Source organism: Somniosus microcephalus, chromosome 21 (assembly GCF_052327205.1).
Source record: "Somniosus microcephalus isolate GS21.2 chromosome 21, FLI_Smic_1.0, whole genome shotgun sequence".
NCBI classification, from domain to species: Eukaryota; Metazoa; Chordata; class Chondrichthyes; order Squaliformes; family Somniosidae; genus Somniosus; species Somniosus microcephalus.
Window position 1 is genome coordinate 63509232 of NC_141007.1, and position 21966 is coordinate 63531197.

General features: G+C 44.4%; 1 protein-coding gene across 1 annotated transcript in view; it reads left to right on the forward strand.

The window, feature by feature from the left end:
• The window catches only part of LOC147102876 (dynein axonemal heavy chain 17-like), a 908504-nt gene that overhangs the window by 192483 nt on the left and 694055 nt on the right, over nt 1-21966 (forward strand). The window contains exons 19-21 of the mRNA XM_085963770.1: nt 2182-2285; nt 16785-16925; nt 20724-20867. Of these exons, the coding sequence (XP_085819896.1) occupies nt 2182-2285; nt 16785-16925; nt 20724-20867 (389 nt within the window). The remainder of the gene's footprint in view (nt 1-2181; nt 2286-16784; nt 16926-20723; nt 20868-21966) is intronic.

Sequence of the window (21966 nt, forward strand, 5' to 3'; positions counted from 1 at the left end):
GTGAAACTCCCTAAACTGCCTTTGACAGTTTAAATACCTCATTGCTTCAGAGGCTGGGGTTTTTTCTAAATCCTTTGTCAGCCATCTTTGATTTTCCTTTCCATATGCACACAGGCTGTGTTGTGTCTTTTGCCACGAGGCCGGACAGCCATCTTTGATTTTCCTTTTTCACAGACGCACAGGTTGCCTTTCAAGTCCTTTTTGTCAGCCCGTGCTTTGAAGAGAGACTGTCTTTTGTCTTCTGCCACGAGGTCTGACGGCCATTTTGATCCCTGGATTTTTAAAGGTATATTCTAGCCAGGTTTATCTTTGATCAAAAATATAATCTTCGGAGCTGTAAAAAATGTTGAAATTATTGCGAAATCCTACAGACGTACCGTGGCTGCAGTGTGTACCATCTACAAGATCCACTGCAGCATCTCGCCAAGGCTTCTTCGGCAGCACCTCCCAAACCCACAACCTCTACCACCTAGAAGGACAAGGGCAGCAGGCGCATGGGAACACTACCACCTCTAAGTTCCCCTCCAAGTCACACACCATCCTGACTTGGAAGTATATCGCCGTTCCTTCATCATCGCTGGGTCAAAATCCTGGAACTCCCTCCCTAACAGCACTGTGGGAGTACCTTCACCACATGGACTGCAGCGGTTCAAGAAGGCAGCTCACCACCACCTTCTCAAGAGCAACTAGGGATGGGCAATAAATGCTGGCCTTGCCAGTGACGCCCACATCCCATGAACGAATAAAAAAAAAAGGACTGGTTGGCCTGAATAGCTTGTTTTTGTGTAGTAACTGCTATGCATTTCTATGTCAGTAAAAATCAATTGCTTTATTATAAATGAAATGAAGCTCTGAGGCAGACTACTCTGGGCGAAAATAAATGATATTTATCCCAGTGTGCAGAAGGAGACCGGGGATGAGATCTGTGAAGCACTGACAATCATTATGAGGGAGTCACTGGACACTGGGGAGGGACCAGAAGATTGGAAACAGGCTACTGTGATACCCATATTCAAAAACGATGACAAAGCAAATGTATGCAACTTCAGACCCATTAGTCTTACTTCCATTCCATGTTAAATAATGGAATTAATTTTAAGCAGGTTTGCAGCCTCTAAGTCTATTTGACATGGATCATGCCTAAGAAATTTAATGGATACCATGGTCATTGCTCAATGTTTCCAGCAATATTTTTCTCTGGCCATCCAATAATGTTGATTAAGAATAACCTGAGGTAAAATTCCTACCCATTTTATTTATTTCGTTCTCAGCAGCTCAGCAATTTGCTTCCCCTATTACATCTGGTCAAGATCACCATTGTGCAATCTAAGGAATATTGGCCTGGAGTTTCCACTAGGGGTGCAATTGGTAAAATGTGCCCAGAATGCACTGAACACTGCCGATTTTGCCGAAGTGGAGTTGTGCCCAAGTTTCCGCTCAAACTCATTAGTATAAGCCCAAACATAAAATCTCCCATGAATTAGCGCGATCAAGCAGTGTTATCGATCATGACCAGTTATTGACTCGAACATGGCCAGTGGTGCCTCAAGATGACTTAATTTAAACTGAAAATTTATTCCAGTTATTGCTGCAACTGAACAAACAGGCCAATCAGTGGTTCAATTAACAGCCTGTAACAAGTCTTATGTACAATCTTCAATTGACGGCAGATCAATTGACTGAATTTGAACTAATTTAAACTGAATTTTAGAAGTAATTGTAGTATCAGTATGAGAAACAGACCTGCGTGAGGCTTCAGTTGACTGGTCACTGCAGCTGCAGGTCATTAACAATGGATGAACATGACTGAGGGTGCCTGTGCTCCCGAGACTCTGGGTGCAAGGTGATGAGCACAATTGGCGGAAACTCACCTGGGGCGGGGATTGCTTCGGCGAATGGGCTTTTGTACAGTGTAAAAGATCATGGAACTCCAGCGTAAAGTGGTTATGGGCGTAACTCACTTATACTTTAACTTCTGCGATCCTTTGCAATATTTCATTTAATTCCACCCAGATTCCGATGTTATCTGGGGTAGCTCCGGACCCCCAAGTGCAATTGTCAGCCTAAGTTGGAACCCAATCTTTGTTGGCAGTTTAAATTTTACAAAAAAATCATATAACATATTGAATATGTCATACAGCAGGATGTAAATTACTTCTTTGTGCTTTTGTCTCTTGTTAGGTGTTTGGGAATATATTCAGGAGATGAGAAACATAGTGTATGATCTTGAGAGTAGGATTCAGAAAGCCAAAAACAATGTAGAAACGATGCATCTCATGATGATGGTGAGTACCATCTAGATTTTTGATAATGCCAACTAGAATGCTGATACACTGCAAACTTACTGTAATAAGGAACTTAGAAACAGTTAAACAGCAAGCTTAAGTAAGGTGTACAACTTTGTACGGCTGTACCAAATCCTACATTTGCAATCTTTGTCGACATTCATGACCTATAAGAGAAAATTATTTTGGTTCCAGTCTAGCCAATGTATTGTACAGGATGAAATGTTGGCTGCAATAATGGTAGCTCAAGCCAAGCAGTGTTAAAGTGTTACACCTGTACTGTTCCATTATATCATTAATTAACATATACGCCAAAGGTTACTCTCCTCTGGGAGTAAAGAGATACAAGAAAGATATGAGAAAAGGTGAGCAAGGCCACTATTAAGTGGTAATGGAACAAAAGGTCAGTATCTAGCACTATTCTTTGTCTTGCTCCCATTGTGAAAGGATAATACAGGTTAAAAAGCCTTTTTTAATGCCTTGCTAAAGACTGCAAAGCATTGACAACAGCGGAGGGAGAGAAGCTCACTCAGAATTGTGTGGCAAGGGGAGGGGATGTAATTAATAAGTGAGTTCTGAAGTCCCATTCAAATGTGTCTATTAAATAGAGGCATGGCAGGGCACCTCAATCCCATGGAATGCACATCTTGTGCCATGTGGGAATTCCAGGACGCTTCCCGTGCCCTGGACAACTACATGTGCAGGAAGTGTCGTCAGCTGGAGCTTGAGCAGCAGCTGGTGTTACTGCGGTGCATCCATGAAGCTGAGAGCTACGTGGATAGCGCATTTCAGGAGGTGGTCACCCTGAAGCGTAAGAGTGTGCAGGCAGAGAGGGAATGGGTGATCGTCAGACAGACCAGGCAGGTAGTGCAGGAGTCCCTGAGTGCATCTCACTCTCTAACCCGTGTTCAGTACTGAATACTGGTGAGGGTGATGGTTCCTCTGGGGGATTACAGCCAGAGCCAAGTCCACGGCACCATGGGTACAGGGGGGAGGTGGAAGATTCATAGAATCATAGAATGGTTACAGCACAGAGGAAGGCCATTCGGCTCGTCGAGCCCGTGCCGGCTCTCTGCAAGAACACTTCAGCTAGTCCCACTCCCCCGCGGCTTCCCAGTAGCCTTGCAATTTTTTTTCCTTCAGGTACTTATCCAACTCCATTTTGAAAGCCCTGATTAAGTCTGCCTCCACCACCCTTTCAGGCAGTGCATTCCATCCTAACCACTCACTGTGTAAAACAGTTTTTTCTTGTGTCGCTTTTGGTTCTTTTGCCAATCACCTTAAATCTGTGTCCTCTGGTTTTCGACCCTTCTGCCAATGGGTACAGTTTCTTTCTATCTACTCTGTCCAGACCCCTCATGATTTTGAACACCTATATCAAATCTCCTCTCAATCTTCTCTGCTCTAAGGAGAACAACCCCAGCTTCTCCAGTCTATCCACGTAACTGAAGTCCCTCATTCCTGGAATAATTCTCGTGAACCTTTTCTGTACCCTCTCTAAGGCCTTCCCATCCTTCCTAAAGTGCGGTGCCCGGAATTGGGCACAATACTCTAGTTGAGGCCGAACCAGTGTTTTATACAGGTTCATCATAATTTCCATGCTTTTGTACTCTATACCTCTATTCATGAAGCCCAGGATCTCGTAAACTATTTTAACTGCTTTCTCAACCTGCCCTGCAACCTTCAACGATTTGTGCACATATATCCCTAGGTCTCTCTGTTCATGCAGCCCCTTTAGGATTGTACCCTTTAGTTTATATCTTCTCGTTCTTTCTACCAAAATGTATCACTTCGCACTTTTCTGCGTTAAATTTCATCTGCCACATGTCCGCCCATTCCACCAGCCTGTCTATGTCCTCTTGAAGTCTATCACTATCCTCCTCTCTGCTCACTATACTTCCAAGTTTTGTGTCATCTGCAAATTTTGAAATTGTCCCCAGTACACCCACATCCAAGTCATTAATATATATCAAGAAAAGCACTGGTCCTAGAACCGACCCCTGGGAAACACCACTGTATACCTTCCTCCAGTCTGAAAAACAATCGTTTACTACTACTCTCTGTTTTCTGTCATCCTGCCAATTTTGTATCCATGCTGCCACTGTCCCTTTTATTCCATGGGCTTCAACTTTGCTGGCAAGCCTATTATGTGCACTTTGTCAAACGCCTTTTGAAAATCAATGTACACCACGTCAACCGCATTGCCCTTATCAAACCTCTCTGTTACCTCATCAGAAAACTCGATCAAGTTGGTTAAACACGATTTGCATTTAACAAATCCGTGCTGGCTTTCCTTAATTAATCCACACTTGTCCAAGTGACTGTTAATTTTGTCTCGGATTATCATTTCTAAAGGTTTCCCACTACCGAGGTTAAACTGACTGGCCTGTAGTTTTTTGGTTTATCTTTACACCCTTTTTTGAACAAGGGTGTAACATTTGCAATTCTCCAGTCCTCTGGCATCAACCCCATTTCTAAGGAGGATTGGAAGATTATGGCCAGTATCTCCACAATTTCTTCCTTTACTTCCCTCAGCAGCCTAGGATGCCTCCCATCTGGTCCTGGTGACTTATCTACTTTAAGTACAGCCAGCCTTTCCAGTACCTCCTCTTTATCAATTTTTATCCCATCCAGTATCACCACTACCTCCTCTTTCATTATGACTTTGGCAGCATCTTCTTCCTTGGTAAAGACAGATGCAAAATACTCATTTAGCACCTCAGCCATACCCTCTGCCTCCATGCGTAGTGTTATAAATCTCATCATCATAGAGAAACTACTCATGAAATAGCATTGGACGGCCAGCTGGTGGCACCGTCCAAGGAGTATAAATACTCGGGCGTGGGCCCAGCTTGCCCAGGGACATTTTGTAAGACAGGAACTAGTGAAGTACAACTAGACCTCCATGTTCTGAAACAAGTTGATTAAAGCCTTGCTTTATACTCAAACCAAGTGCGTAGTGAGTTTTATTACGTCAATTTAATCAACTTGTTATCGACTCCACGTTCTGAGTGATTTCGAGAACAGCCAGTTATGACTTCAACTGCAGAAGGGAACTCCGGCATAGTAATCAATCCATCATGGACAAACTACTCAGACCCGCCCGTCTTGACCTGGACCCGAATTCACCTACAACTGCTAACGTATGGAAACACTGGCATCGTACTTTCAGCAACTTCCTCAGGGTGTGTGGTGAGAATGTTCCTGATAAATTAGAGATACTTGCCAATTATGTATCTCCTCATGTGTTTGACTATATCAAAGACTGTGTAGACTATGACTCCGCTATCCTAATATTACAGCGACAAAATTTTTGCTCGGCATCTACTGGCCACAACTCGACAACAACCTGGGGAATCATTTGACGAATTCCTTCAGAAACTTTGCAGGCTCAGCAAGGATTGTAATCTTAAAGCTGTCACAGCTGAGCAGTACCAGGAGGAGTTAATTTGTGATTCCTTTATTAATGGGATCGCGTCTCCCTTCATACGCCAGCGTCTATTGGAGAATAAAACCCTCGAGTTACAGGCTGCCTATGACCAGGCATGTTCCCTGGACTTAGCAAAGAGGAATGTAGATACCTATCTTTTACCTCGTGCACGGACTCCTTCGATAGATCTCGGGCGGAAGCCCTCACTGATGATGACTCTAACCTAGCGGATGACAACCCTACCCTAGAAGCCTTCACTGATGATGACCCCACCCTAGTGACATCTTGGCAATCTGGAAGGAAGTGTTTCGTCTGTGGAGGTGCGTTCCATTATAGGAAATTTTGTCCTGCTCGTAACGCAACCTGCAATCATTGCAGCAAGAAAGGTCACTTTTCTAAGGTATGCCAGTCGAGAGCTCCTGTTAGTTTTGCAGCTACTATCTATAAAACTGCTCCTCCCACAAGAGCCACTACTAAGGTTACAGCTGCTATCTATGAAACTGCGCCTCCCCCAAGAACCACTACTAAGTTTACAGCTGTGAAGGGTAAAACTGCCCCTCCTCCCATCACAGCTGTTTTTCCCCAAAGTCTGTCCCATGCAGCCACAAAGGTTTCGGTAAATGGACACATTTTGAGCGTACTAATCAACTCATGCAGCTTTGACAACTTCATTAGTGAGCAGGCTGTCAGTAAGTTAAAACTGCGGATTTACCCCTCAGATAGGGAAATTGCAATGGCTCTGACGACACTGACCACCAATTCTTCCAGCTTTTGTCTTGTTGACCTTATTCTCAATAGCCGCACTTATTTCTCCACCCGGCTCGGGGTGCTCAAAAACCTATGCAGTGATGTGCTCCTGGGACAGGATTTCCAGAAACAACACAAAAGACTCCCTTTCGAGTTTGGAGGGTCAAAGCCGGAGCTTACTATTTCCAAAGTACCGTTTTGCGCGCTTTCAGCGGTTTCGCTCGACGAGCCCTCCTTGTTTGCCAATCTTTCCCCCCGATGTAAGCCCATAGTCACTAAATCACGACGTTTCAGCCAAGATGATCGATCCTTCATCGAGGCAGAAATCTCTCGCCTTCTAGCTGACGGTATCTTTGAGCCATGTTCATCTTCCTGGCGGGCTCAAGTCGTTGTTGTTAAAAATCCTCTGAAGCAACACAAGAAACATCTTTGCATCGATTACTCGCAAACTATGAACCAGTATACCGACCTGGATGCCTACCCACTACCACGCATCGATGACATGGTCAATAACCTTGCCAACTACAAGGTATTTTCAACTTTTGATTTAAAGAGCGCATAGCATCAAGTACCGTTAAAGGACTCTGACAAAAAGTATACGGCCTTTGAGGCCAATGGTCGGCTTTACCAGTTTTGTCGCCTTCCATTTGGGGTCACCAATGGGGTGGCTGTCTTTCAATGGGCAATGGATAGCTTAGTCAAACAGGAGAACTTAACAGACACTTTTCCATATCTGGATAATATCACCATTGCTGGCCATGACCAGTAGGAGCATGATGCCAATCTCCAGAAATTTTTTGACGTTCTCCGTCGTCGCAACTTTACCTTAAATGAGTCCAAATCTGTGAAATCAGTACCATCAGTCAACATCCTTGGCTACTGGGTGGGCAACGGTGTCATCAAACCGGATCTGGAGCGACTTCGTCCGCTTCAGGAGCTCCCTCCCCCTACGAATCTCGGCTCTCTTCGTCGGGCACTCGGCATGTTCGCCTATTATGCGAAATGGATACCCCACTTCTCCGACAAGATCCAGCCCCTGCTTCATGCAAAGTCATTTCCATTGGAGGCAACGGCTATTTCAGCTTTCAAGCTCCTCAAGCGACAACTGGAAAAAGCCACGCTTCGTTCCATTGATGAAAATCTTCCTTTCGTGGTCGAGTGCGATGCATCGGATGTGGCGATCTCTGCTACCTTGAATCAAGGTGGTCAACCCGTTGCATTTCTGTCCAGAACTTTGCAGGGTAGTGAGCTCCATTATCCTCCTGTCGAGAAGGAGGCTACGGCCATCATCGAAGCTGTACGTAAATGGAGTCATTTTCTCGCTCGTCGCCATTTCACACTTATAACCGATCAGCGCTCCGTGACCTTTATGCTGGATAACCGGAAACGCACTAAGATCAAGAATAACAAAATACAACTCTGGAGGATGGAATTGGCTGCCTTTGGATACACCATACATTATCGACCCGGCAACGAGAATGTGGCCCCGGATAACCTCACGCGTGCATTCTGCTCTTCTATGTCAACTTCAACTCTTGTGGATCTTCATACTGACTTATGCCATCCTGGCATTACCCGTATGTTGCATTTTGTGCGATCTAAAAATCTCCCATTTTCTACGGATGATGTGAAAAGAACGTGCTCCTCCTGTAGAATTTGTGCGGAATTAAAACTGCAATTCTTCCGTCCATCGGATGGCTCGCTCATACACGCTATGCAGCCTATGCAGCGACTCAGCATTGACTTTAAAGGGCTATTGCCTTCCTCAACGCGAAACACCTACTTACATACAGGAAACTCTCGATTTACTGGCACCTAAATAACCGGAAATCTCTGTTAACCGGCAAAATTTAGGAGTAGGTTCATGTAAGTTTTACTTCATATTAGTGGCTGTTCCTGGATCTGTGGCCGGGGTTGCTGCACCTGTTGCTATGCAACAGGGACGCTTGGTCTGTGGCCGGGGTTCCTGCACCTGTTGCTATGCAACAGGGACGCTTGGTCTGTGGCCAGGGTGCCTGCACCTGTTGCTATGCAACAGGGATGCTTGGTCTGTGGCTGGGGTTCCTGCACCTGTTGCTATGCAACAGGGACGCTTGGCCTGTGGCCTTGTACGGGGCTCTCGTACCTTTTACTATACCCCTCTCTAATCCAGACTTTTTGATAAACCGGCACCACGCCGGTCCCGTTGGTGCCGGATAAAAAAAGAGTTTCCTGTACTATGGTGGATGAATATTCATGCTTTCCCTTTGCTTTCCCCTGTCCCAATATGCTTATTTCCACAGTAATCAAATGTCTTGATCAAGTCTTTTCCCTTTGCGTTATGGCCAATTTCATCCACTCTGATCAGGGTCCCTCCTTCATGTCAAGCGAACTCAAAAGTTATCTTTCCCAATGGGGAATCGCCACAAGTAAAATGACATCGTACCATCCCATTGGTAACGGACAGGCTGAGAGATACAACGCTATCATTTGGAATGCTGTTCGTCTTGCACTGAGGTCACGCAACCTACCAGACCAGCAGTGGGAAACTATGCTCCCTGACATGTTGCATTTTATCAGGTCTCTTCTTTCTACGCCCACCAATGTCACACCTCACGAGCGATTCTTCAGCTTCCAGCGTCGCTCCACTCATGGGACGTCCTTACCGTCATGGTTGGCAGCTCCCGGCCCCGTGCTGCTCCGAAGATTCGTCCGATCTTCTAAAAATGATCCCCTCGTCGACAAGGTAGAACTCATGGACGTCAATCCCACGTACGCGCATGTACGGTACCCTGATGGCCGGGAGACCACCGTTTCGCTCCGGGACCTGGCTCCCTGTTCAGCCGATTCCACGGACCCAACTGATAGAGGGACTCACGGTGATGATGCCGACACTCTGCGCTCCCTTGAAGATGACGCCCCACCTGGGACATCGAGAGATCTGCCGGCTGCCTCACCGGATCCACTCGGGAAACTGAGCGCTCCCCGTGGGATGGTCACCCGAGGCCAGGACGCCGGTCAATCCCTGTCTATCAAACAGGATGAAGCCAGCTGTGCGCCTGTGGGGACCCACAACTGGAGTCACGATCTCCCCAGCCTCCCTCGGGTCGATCAGGGCAACACGGGCCCTGTCGATCCACCGGTACGGATCAAGCGGCCCAGGGACCAAGACACGGTCCAGGGAGATGTGCCTTCTAGCCATAAACAAAGATCTAAAAGACTGCGGCTATTCGTGGTCCGCCTAATCTGTTACGAGGAAGTCGTCGGACTTTCAAATTTTTTAGGCAGGAAGAATGTTATAAATCTCATCATCATAAAGAAACTACTCATGAAATAGCACTGGACGGCCAGCTGGTGGCGCCGTCCAAGGAGTATAAATACTCGGGCGTGGGCCCAGCTTGCCCAGGGACATTTTGTAAGACAGGAACTAGTGAAGTACAACTAGACCTCCATGTCCTGAAACAAGTTGATTAAAGCCTTGCTTTATACTCAAACCAAGTGCGTAGTGAGTTTTATGATGTCACGTAGGTTTCCTTTTTCGTCCCTAATTGGCCCCACCCCTCCCTCCTCTTACTACCTGTTTACTATTTATATGCCTATGGAAGACTTTTGGATTAACTTTTATGTTAGCTGCCATTCTATTCTCATATCCTCCCTTTGCTTAAACCAAATTAGCTGGGGATAGGCACCAAGATGTAGCATTAGAAAAGAGAAACAAAGGGCACAAAGGCTTGGGAGAGACGGATAGCACTAAAGTAATAAATAGTAATGTATTAGGTGGAGTCAGACTAAGAGAGAACACAGGATGGTCTAAGATGGGTTTATAGTGTATGTATGTGAACGCACAAAGCATAGTAAACAAGGTTGGTGAGCTGCAGGCGCAAAAAGCCACATGGGAATATGATGTCATAGCAGTAACAGAGACCTGGCTCAAAAAAGGGCAGGATTGGGTATTAAATATTCCTGGATATAAGAGGTTCAGGAAAGATAGGGAAGGAAAGATAGGAGGTGGTGTGGCAGTATTGGTTAAGAAGAATGTTAAAGTGCTGGATAGAGAGGATGTCCTGGAGAAGTCAAGGACAGAATCTATATGGCTAGAGTTAAGAAATAATAGAGGTGCCATTACACTATTCTATAGGCCACCAACTAGTGGGAAAAATATGGAGGAGCAAATTTGCAGAGAAATTACAGAAAGATGCAAGAACTATAGAGTGATGATTATGGGGGACTTCAACTATCCTAATATAGACTGGGATAGTAATATTGTAAATGGCGGAGAGGGAGAAGAATTTCTGAAGTGTGTTCAGGAGAACTTTCTGGATCAGTATGTTTCCGGCCCAATGAGGAAGGAGGCATTGCTGGATCTGATTCTGGGGAGTGAGGTAGGTCAAATGGAGCAAGTGTCAGTAGGTGAACATTTAGGGAACAGTGATCATAGTATCATAAGGTTTAGATTAGCTAGGGAAAAGGACAGGGAGCAATCTAGAGTAAAAATACTTAATTGGAGGAAGGCCAATTTCAGCGGGTTGAGAATGGATCTGGCCTAGGTAAACTGGAATCAAAGATTGGCAGGCAAAACTGTAATGGAAATCGTTTGGGTACAGTCGACGTACATTCCCACTAGGGGGAAAGGTAAGGCAACTAAAGTCAGAACTCCCTGGATGACGAAAGAGATAGAGAGTAAGATGAAGCAGAAAAAGAGCACATATGACAGATGTCAGGTTGAGAATACAAGTGAGAACCAGGCTGAATATAGAAAGTTCAGAGAGGAAGTGAAAAAGAAAATGAGGGGCAAAGAGAGAGTATGAGAATAGATTGGCAGCTAACATAAAAGGGAATCCAAAAGTCCTCTATAGGCATATAAATAGTAAAATTTTTGCTCATCCAGAACTGGATGTCAGACAAGCAGTCTGAAAATTTAGAGACCTTGATGGTGTCCATTCTCTGAAGAGTGTTAGACCACCGTTTCCACTCTTGGGAACCCTCGCTCCACGGTCAGACCTAAGAGTTCTTTAGCTCTTCCTTTTATTCTCTTTTTAGGGGTTGGCCTGAGGTAGAATAATGGACAAGACTATTTAACCTATAGGGGTTCCCCTTAAAACAAGGTGCACAATGGCATGTTGAGTTCTTTGTCTAAACTTACAGATGAAGACCCTCCCTCAAGGGGTCTTCACAACCATTACACATGCTTTCTGTACTTGACCAATCATGGCCTTAAAGCATGTTGAGGACTGTCTTCCCTTATCTCATCCAGCCCTTTCCTTCCAAAGCAATAGTCTCTCATCTCATCCTGTCTTGTCCCCCCTGGTGCAGCCAGTGCAAGTACCAGGCACAGCTTTGGGCCATTAAATCAGAGGCCCAAGCCAGAGCTGTCTTACTCAGCCAGCCATTATCCAAACTATCTCCCCTTAATCTAACAGACTATTCCATTCTGAGCTGGTACCTTAATTCCCATAAATTCCTTCTATTCTATGTCCTTTATACTAATTCAATTTAATTATCTTTGCAAGCAGTTCTGTTAAATGACCTCCAATTCCTACCTTAGCATTATAATATGGTTATTAGTAATAATGGAAGAAACATGGGTTGGGCCTTCATTGGCCAAATTAAAGACACAACAACAGAGTCAAAATTCTAACTTACAAACAACAGATAGCTAGCCTGTTGTTAGCTGGCAAGGCCATACTGTGGGCCCCTATGTGGGATGTTATACATCCTCTAATCTAACTAACTGAAGACATTTTGTCTCAAAGTACAATACAAGCCTCCAGGAAAACGAAACTTACACAGTTCCAGTAAAACACAACTTACGCATTAACCCCTTACTTGTCTCGAGCACTAATACAACACAGTATTATTCGCTTTGCAGTTTAATTCGCATAACCATATACAGTATATTTTTAGGCACCCCTAATTTCTAACAGACTGGGGGAGTGGGACAAGCTGAAGTGCTCTTGCAGAGAGTCGGCACGGGCTTGATGGGCCGAATGGCCTCCTTCTGTGCTGTAACCATTCTATGATTCTATGGAAGAGTTTAAAGTGTTATAAGAACACTGACAATATTGGTTAAAGGAAAAGGACTTGTATTTATATTGCACCTTTCATGACCTCAGGATGTTCCAAAGCACGAAAGAAAATTTATGATAATACATGTATATGCCCTCCACTGCACAATTTGCAATGAGTTCCTCTCCATCAGCCTTATTATATTGGGATATTTGAAATAATTTTACAAAATTAATTACTTTTGGAGTGCGGTAACTGTTACATGGGCAAATGGGATAGTTATTCTGCACATAGCAATGACCTAAAAGCAGCACTAAAATTAATGACCATAAAATCTATTGAATAATGCCAGAAGATTATTTCACCTGAACCACTGGAACAGGCAGACTGGACCTTAGTTTAACATTCCATCCAAAGCACAGCACTTCTGACTGCCTTGTAAATATGAGCTTAAGTCGGGGTGTAGGGCTCGACCCACAATGTTCTGATACAGCATGGGATGAGTAGCTACTGCAGGTTATTACATAATCTACCAAGGAAGGAGAAGGCATCTAAGGAGCACATAAGGCATAGGTTTTAGCTTCTTAAGCCTCTGTTCATTGCTTTCTAATGTAAAATCTTTGTGGCTGATTTCTGAATCAGTTCTATTGCCTATAACTTTTCTGAAGTATGGAAACCACATCTAGACACAATAGGGTACATTTTCCGAGACCTCTCCTATGATAAGATACCACGCTCACTGAAAATGCTTATTGGAATTTCTTGGGTGCTGCCTGCAATATTCTGAAATGCATTTGCAATGAGTGGAGATTGAAAATCTGCTCTATTACTTCACAAGTGATCTCACTAATACTTTGTAGAGTGTATTCTATGGATCTACTTACAGTATATGCCTGCAACATTTTAATTTCTTTTGAAACCCCTATGTAAAACAACACTCTCAATGTATATCCAGCTGCTTTTGCACTTCCTCCTTATATACACAAGATAATAGTATTTTTAGATAGTTTCCAAGCCAATGAATTGTAGAATCCACTGTGGTCACAGATGCAGTGCTTTTTCCCAGTACCGGCTACTACTGATTTCTACCCATGCTGTGCTGTTACATGCCACCTTGTTCTGTAACAAGCAGAATAATGGTACGATCAACCATAATGCATTTTGTGGCACACAGATTAATATTTGCATGAATTTAGTTAAACATCTGCCAATTTGGCAAACTATTCTACAACTTCTGACATGGTTCTATGTTGTCAGTTAGAATTCTGCACAAGCCAGATAGGTTTAAAAAAAAAGCTGTCCTTTCCCACCTTTAGGTGTCAGCTGTGGCTCAGTGGCAGCACTCTCACCTCTGGGTCAGAAGGTGTGGGTTCAAATCCTCCTCCAGAAACTGAGCACAAAAGCTAGTACTTAGGGAGTGCTGCATTGTCAGAGGTGCTGTCTTTCGGATGAGACATTAAACCAAGGTCCCGTGGTGGATGTAAAAGATCTCATGGCACTATTCGGCTGTCGTGCTGAATGCTTGTGCTCCAGAACTAGCCGCGCCTCTAGCCAAGATATTCCAGTACAGCTACAACACTGACATCTACCCGACAATGTGGAAAACTGCCCAGGTATGTCCTGTCCACAAAAAGCAGGACAAATCCAATCCGGCCAATTACCTCCCCATTAGTCTACTCTCAATGATCAGCAAAGTGATAGAAGGTGTCATCGACAGTGCTATCAAGCGGCACTTACTCACCAATACCTGCTCACTGATGCCCAGTTTGAGTTCCGTCAAGAGCACTCGGCTCCAGACCTCATTGCAGCCTTGGTCCAAACATGGACAAAGGAGCTGAATTCCAGAGGTGAGGTGAGAGTGCCTGCCCTTGACATCAAGGCAGCATTTGACCGAGTGTGGCATCAAGGAGCCCTAGTAAAACTGAAGTCAATGGGAATCGGGGGGGAAAACGCTCCACTGGCTGGAGTCACAGCTAGCACAAAGGAAGATGGTTGTGGTGGTTGGAAGTCAATCATCACAGCCCCAGGACATTGCTGCAGGTTAGAGTTCCTCAGGGCAGTGTCCTAGGCCCAACCATCTTCAGCTGCTTCATCAATGACCTTCCCTCCAGCATAAAGTCAGAAATGGGGATGTTCACCGATGACTGCACAGTGTTCAGTGCCATTCGCAACTCCTCAGATAATGAAGCAATCCATGCCCGCATGCAACAAGACCAGAATAACATTCAGGCTTGGGCTGATAAGTGACAGGTAACATTCGCACCACACAAGTACCAGGCAATGACTATCTCCAACAAGCGAGAGTCTAACCACCGTCCCTTGACATTCAACAGTATTACCATCGCCGAATCCCCCACCATCAATATTCTGGGGGTCACCATTGACCAGAAACTAACTGGACCAGCCACATAAATACTGTGGGCAACAAGAGCAGGTCAGAGGCTAGGTATTCTGCAGTGAGTATCTCACCTCCTTACACCCCAAAGCCTTTCCACCATCTACAAGGCACAAGTAAGGAGTGTGATGGAATACTCTCCATTTGCCTGGATGAGTGTAGCTCTAACAACACTCAAGAAGCTTGACATCATCCAGGCAAAGCAGCCCCCTTGATTGGCACCCTACCCACCACCTTAAACATTCACTCGCTCCACCACCGGCGTACCGTGGCTGCAGTGTGTACCATCTACAAGATACACTGCAGCAACTCGTCAAGGCTTCTTCGGCAGCACCTCCCAAACCCGCAGCCTCTACCACCTAGAAGGACAAGGGCAGCAGGTGCATGGGAACACCACCACCTCCAAGTTCCCCTCCAAGTCACACACCATCCTGACTTGGAAGTATATCGCTGTTCCTTCATCGTCGTTGGGTCAAAATCCTGGAACTCCCTCCCTAACAGCACTGTGAGAGTGCCTTCACCACATGGACTGCAGTGGTTCAAGGAGGTGGCTCACCACCACCTTCTCAAGGGCAATTAGGGATGGGTAATAAATGCTGGCCTTGCCAATGATGCCCACATCCCATGAACAAATTAAAAAAAAAACTCGAAGAAGAGCAGCTGAATTATCCCCGGTGACCTGGTCAATATTTTTCTTCAACCAACATTACTATAAGTGATTTACATTAGATTCAGTGTGTGATACTCAGAGACTAGAGGGAGCCTTGTTTCAAAGTATGTATGTTTATTACAGTTACAAAAGAAGCTACAATACATGAAGTAAAGAAGTTAAAATAGAAAGGTTATACTTATAGCATAGTCAATTAAAGACAGGTAACAGGTACAACTTGTTAACATCTATAACATTTCAAGATGATCGATCTCGAGTGGCCTTGTGCTAACACTGAGCAGAATGTTCTAATGAAATAGGCTTTATGTCCTTCTTTATTACAGTAAAGACACCCTTATTCCCAACTATCCTTGTTCCCCTGAAAGGCTTTCCATCAATTGTGGTCTTTGTCTCAGCCTAACAGCCATCTGTTTTATTACCTCATCTGGGATAACAGACACAGTACCTGACCTCCCTAAAACCATCCTATAAACATAAGATTAGTAGGATGGATGGGTACCTCCTTACTCGAAATGCTCATAAAAACACAATGGGGCAAATTGCTTACTTCTGTGCTGTAAACGTCTATGATTCTATGATGTTTTCATCATTAATGGCATACCCATCCACACTAGCAAAAGGCGAGAAGCTGGTCCCAGATCACTGCTGTAACTTTAAAAATACTGAGATTGGGTATCCTGCCACTGTAAAACCTTGATGTACTTAGAATATTAAAAATGAATTTCAGTTGGCCACGTGCCTCATTTTATCAATTGGTGATGCAACAATGTCATTTTTAGTTTAATTTGTTTTTTTTCTTAACCATTTTAATCAAGCAAATAAATAACACAATCAACCAATGATACAATGGAAAAAAAACCTCTAAAGTGTACGTGTTTGTGATATTTACCATACCAGTGATCATTCTGGCATCTGATTTAACCTTGAACCAAAATACCCAATACCTGCATGTATTATCATTCATTAATATCTGAATAAAAAATTCAGTTGGGGTGAAACCGTGCTCAACTCCCTTTCATAAAGCTAAATAAGCATAATTAAGATCAGCTTTCATTGTAGTACAGTCCTCACCATTTGTAGCGTGAGTGTTCGCGCCTGTACAATTTTTCTGCTATATACGTTAGACAATAATGTTAATAGAAAATGGTTTGCCCGATTTAAGCAATTGGCCGATTTAATTGGTGATGACTGTATTAATACTTGGAATTCTTTAAAAGGCTGCTTTACCATATTGGTGGATTGGGATGATTCTTTTTACTGATTTTCTGGTAGGAATGGTCAGCAAGCCCATTGTTTGAAAGAGGTGGCAATAAAAAAGATTCATTCTTGGACCTTGACGGACGACCAAATATGTTAAACAAAAGATACGCAACTGTTACCGAAGATGGAGTCAAGCTTCATGCATTATTAGAGGTAAAAAGAGAAGTGTACACTGTTTACAACAACGGAGAAGGAAATAGAGTGAATTACAGTCAAATCAGGTACAAAAAGAGAAATAAAGAAAGGGTAATAAAGATTGGATTAAGAGAGGTAAAAAGAGACTGTTTACAACATCCTGTTTTTTAAAATATGAACACTAGCATATCTCCTGTTGGATAGATCATGATAAGTTGAATGATAAGTTGTTTTGTAAAGATGGGAGATCTACATAATATGCAAAATATTAACCTATTATCTGTGTCTGTTTTTTTATTCGTTCATGGGATGTGGGCGTCGCTTGCAAGGTCAGCATTTATTGCCCATCCCTAATTGCCCTTATTTCTGTAGCATTGTTCATGGTAAGTTGGTTGATATATTTGCCCAGAATTTGCTGGAGCAGGGCATCTCACGGTATAGCCTGTTAGTTAGAATTTTCCCCTCACCCTTCAGCTTAAAAAAATTTTGCGCTGCATGTTGTTGGAAGTGCGAGCTGATAACGGTACGGCAAAGGCAACAGGGCATCTGGGACCTTGGTGAACGATGGGACCAACAGTCTATCTCCTTAACCAGTGAGATTTAAGGGTTGAGAAAGAAACAGGAACAACGGAGAAGGAAATAGGGAGAATTACAGTCAAATCAGGTACAACAAGAAAAATAAAGCGAGGGTAAGAAAGATTGGATTAAGAGAGGTAAAAAGAGATTGAAAGAAAAAGTAAGAAAATAATGTAAACATGTAAAATTTAAAAAATAACAAACAACAATTTATTACCTGTAGGAATGAGACTCTGCATTTTAAATTGTTCCCTTTCTGGGCACCAGACCTAACTCTCCGACAAGTTTAATTGACAATTGATGTGAAAATGCAGCAATTTCTTGAAATTCACAGAGGTTGAGGGCGAGCTGCCATTTTCACGGGCTAACGGTGGTGTGGTGCAAATTTAAAAAAAAAATAATTCCTGGGATGTGGGTGCCACTGGCAAGGCCAGCGTTTATTGCCCATCCCTAATTGCCCTTGAGAAGATGGTGGTGAGCTGCCTTCTTAAACCCAAACTGAGCATTGGTGAGCAGGTATTTGGTGAGTAAGTGCCGTTTGATAGTGCTGTCGACGACACCTTCCATCACTTTGCTGATGATTGAGAGTAGGTTGATGGGGCGGTAATTGGCCGGATCAGAGTTGTCCAGCTTTTTGTGGACAGGACATACCTGGGCAGTTTTCCATATTGTCGGGTAGATGCCAGTGTTGTTGCTGTACTGGAACAGCTTGGCTAGAAGCACGGCTAGTTCTGGAGCATTGTCCAGCAACTTGTGGCATTTCGTAATTCATGGGGTATCCCTTCCTCAACAAGTTGTTGGGCAACTTACACATTAATAACAGCATGTGCATTAAACTCGCTGTTATTTTGGCAGAAAATTCTGTGATGTTTTATAAGGAGAGAATTGTAATTGTTTGCAGTGTATAATGTGATGTTTATGTGGCAACCTTTTAAATTTTTTAAATTTTCTTGTCTACCTGCTGATCTATGGACAAAGGTGAAACAATATTGACCCTTTGTGGCACCTCCATTCACATTGCTCCCATGTTACGTTAAAAAAAAGCTGAAAAATGTTGTCACTACGGGGACAAATTTGAACCAAGAAACTTACAGGCCCATTGGACTGACATCAGTGGAAAGAATATATGTGAAAATCTTACAAAGGAGTACCTGTCAGAAGTGTCAGCTTGGTTCCGTAGTAGCTCTCTTGCTTCTGAGTCAGAGGACATGGGTTCAAGCCCCACTTCAGGTGAGGGAGTGCTGCATTTTCAGAGGTGTTGCCTTTCAGGTGAGGTGTTTTATCAGGCTTTCTCCAAGGGGTGGAAAGGCATTGGTCAAATGTTGTTTTAATGAGGTGGGAGGGATATTCCTGGGCTACCAATCTAATTTTTCTGCAGTTTGGTTGGTTGGAGGCCCAGACCCAGGAGTGCTCTAAAGAAGACTCGGGAACAGTGCCGATGGATTGGAGGGTAGCTAACGTTACCCCACTATTCAAAAAGGGGGGTAGGGAAAAAGCAGGTAATTACAGACCTGTAAGCCTTACATCAGTTGTGGGCAAAATGCTGGAGTCCATCATTAAGGATGAAATAGCGGAGCACTTAGCAAATGGGGACAGGATAGGACAGAGTCAACATGGATTTACAAAGGGTAAATCGTGCTTGACTAATCTATTGGAATTTTTTGAGGGAGTAACTGGTAGAATAGATGGGGGAGAGCCAGTAGATGTGGTGTACCTGGACTTCCAAAAGGCCTTCGATAAGGTCCCACATAAAAGATTAGCATGGAAAATTGAGGCTCATGGGATAAAGGGGAAAGTTTTGGCGTGGATAGGGAACTGGCTGTCAGATAGAAAACAGAGAGTTGGAATAAACGGCTCATTTTCTGAATGGCAGGCAGTAACAAGTGGGGTACCACAGGGATCTGTCCTGGGCCCCCAGCTGTTCACAATTTACATTAATGACCTGGATCAGGGAGTCGGATGCAGCATTTCCAAATTTGCAGACGACACTAAACTAGGAGGGGGGGTGGGCTCAGAGGAAGAGACCAGGAAGCTCCAGAGCGATTTGGACAGACTGGGCGATTGGGCGGATAAATGGCAGATGCACTATAATGTGGACAAGTGCGAAGTTATCCACCTTGGGTGCAGGAACGGGAGGGCAAATTATTATTTAAATGGCAATAGATTGGGAGAGGGGGAAGTACAGAGAGACCTGGGTGTTCTTGTACACCAGTCACTGAAGGCGAGCATGCAGGTGCAACAGGCGGTCAAGAAGGCAAACGGTATGCTGGCCTTCATAGCAAAAGGGTTAGAATACAGGAACAGGGATACCTTGCTGCAGCTGTACAGGGCACTGGTGAGACCACACCTCGAGTACTGTGTACAGTTTTGGTCGCCTCATCTGAGGAAGGATGTTCTTGCCATGGAGGGGGTGCAGCGGCGATTCACCAGGCTGATACCAGGAATGGCGGGAATGACCTATGAGGAGAGACTATGTAGTTTAGGGATGTACACACTGGAGTTTAGAAGATTGAGAGGGGACCTCATAGAAGTGTATAAAATTCTGACAGGTCTAGACAGACTGGATGCAGAAGGAATGTTTCCCTTGGCGGGTGAGAACAGAACTAGAGGACATAATTTAAGGATAAGGGCTAAACCATTTAGGACAGAGATGAGGGGGAATTTCTTCACTCAGAGAGTGGTGAACCTGTGGAACTCATTGCCACAGAGGGCAGTGTACGCCAGCTCATTAAATATATTTAAGAGGGAATTAGATATATTTCTACGGGCAAAAGGGGTTAAGGGTTACGGAGAGAAGGCGGGGACGGGATACTGAATTAAAGGATCAGCCATGATCTCATCGAATGGCGGAGCAGGCACGAAGGGCCGAATGGCCTACTCCTGCTCCTATCTTCTATGTATCTATGTATCTATGTAAGACAGCATTAGGGCTCCCACCTAGACCTTAATGAAAGGGAGGTCTGAATAGCAATCAGAAGGCTCTAGTAATGGCAGCAGTGGCCAATTTTCTTGCTCCAAAAGCCTTGTCAGGGGGCAGGCCTCCGCTGGGGTGTGACTGGCCCATGATAATGACTCAGGCCACCAAATCTGGGCATTCCAAGGCCTGGAAAATAGCAATGCACGTTAGGTAATCTGCCCCTGTACAGCACCCAGACTTTGGACCCCAGGAAAATCATCACTGTTGAATAATTTGTAGCATATATAAATAACTTGGATTTTGTATTATTTTTCTGGCTGCAGGTAAACAGAATACTTTTTCAGGCAGATGGAAAAACTTCAAGCTGGGAGAAATATGTGAATTACATAGATAAGATGGTTGTAGAAGGCTTCCATGCAGTGGTTCAGAAGTCTCTACAGTTTCTTCTCAGCAACATGGAAAGTGAGGTTTGTAATACTCAGCAGAGTCAACCTAAACTACAATGAAGCCCATATGAATATTAATCTAAGTTGCCATGAAAAAGTTGTAGATTCAATGCTGTGAACTTCAAGAACACAAAAATCATGAGCAACGGTTATAATGGTTTTCCTCCTTTTGATTACTATCCAGTGACAACTGGTCATGATGAGCCTTAACTGTGATACGCAGTACTCAAATAGCCTGCTTGCACTCACTGTCATGGCTCACACATGAGGTGTGGCTACTTGAGTGAGGTTTTGGAGGCGGCAATGTCTGCAGGAATACCCCAGGTTGTGAGTTAGCAGGTTCAGGACAGATACACACAGATACAGATTTATAGGGGGAAAAATTCGGTTGGTTAGCGCCTCCCCTAATTGCCTTCGGTGGGCTTTAATGGGACGCTAACGACTTACCGCCTGTGCGCGGCAATTTTAGCACCGCCTGCGAGATTCAACGGACGGTTTGCGGTGGTACTAAACACTTTGAGTGCTGTTGGGGGGGGATGGCTTATCAGAGGAAAGCAGCAGCAGCCAACTTCCTGGCACCAGGGGTGGCTCTGCTGCACAGAATGGGAGGAAAAAGAGTGGGAGAGCTATAGTAATAGGGGATTCTATTGTAAGGGGAATAGATAGGCGTTTCTGCGGCCGCAAACGAGACTCCAGGATGGTGTGTTGCCTCCCTGGTGCAAGGGTCAAGGATGTCTCAGAGCGGCTGCAGAACATCTTGGAAGGGGAGGGTGAACAGTTAGTTGTCGTGGTGCATATCAGCACCAACGATATAGGTAAAAAGCGGGATGAGGTCCTAAAAGCGGAATATAGGGAGTTAGGAGGTAAATTAAAAAATAGGACCTCAAAGGTAGTAATCTCAGGATTGCTACCAGTGCCATGTGCTAGTCAGAGTACAAATAGAAGGATATTTCAGATTAATACGTGGCTAGAGGAATGGTGCCAGGGGGAGGGATTCAAGTTCCTGGGACATTGGAACCGGTTCTGGGGGAGGTGGGACTATTTCAAACCGGACGGTTTGCACCTGGGCAGGGCTGGAACCGATGTCCTCGGGGGAGTGTTTGCTAGTGCTCTGGGAGAG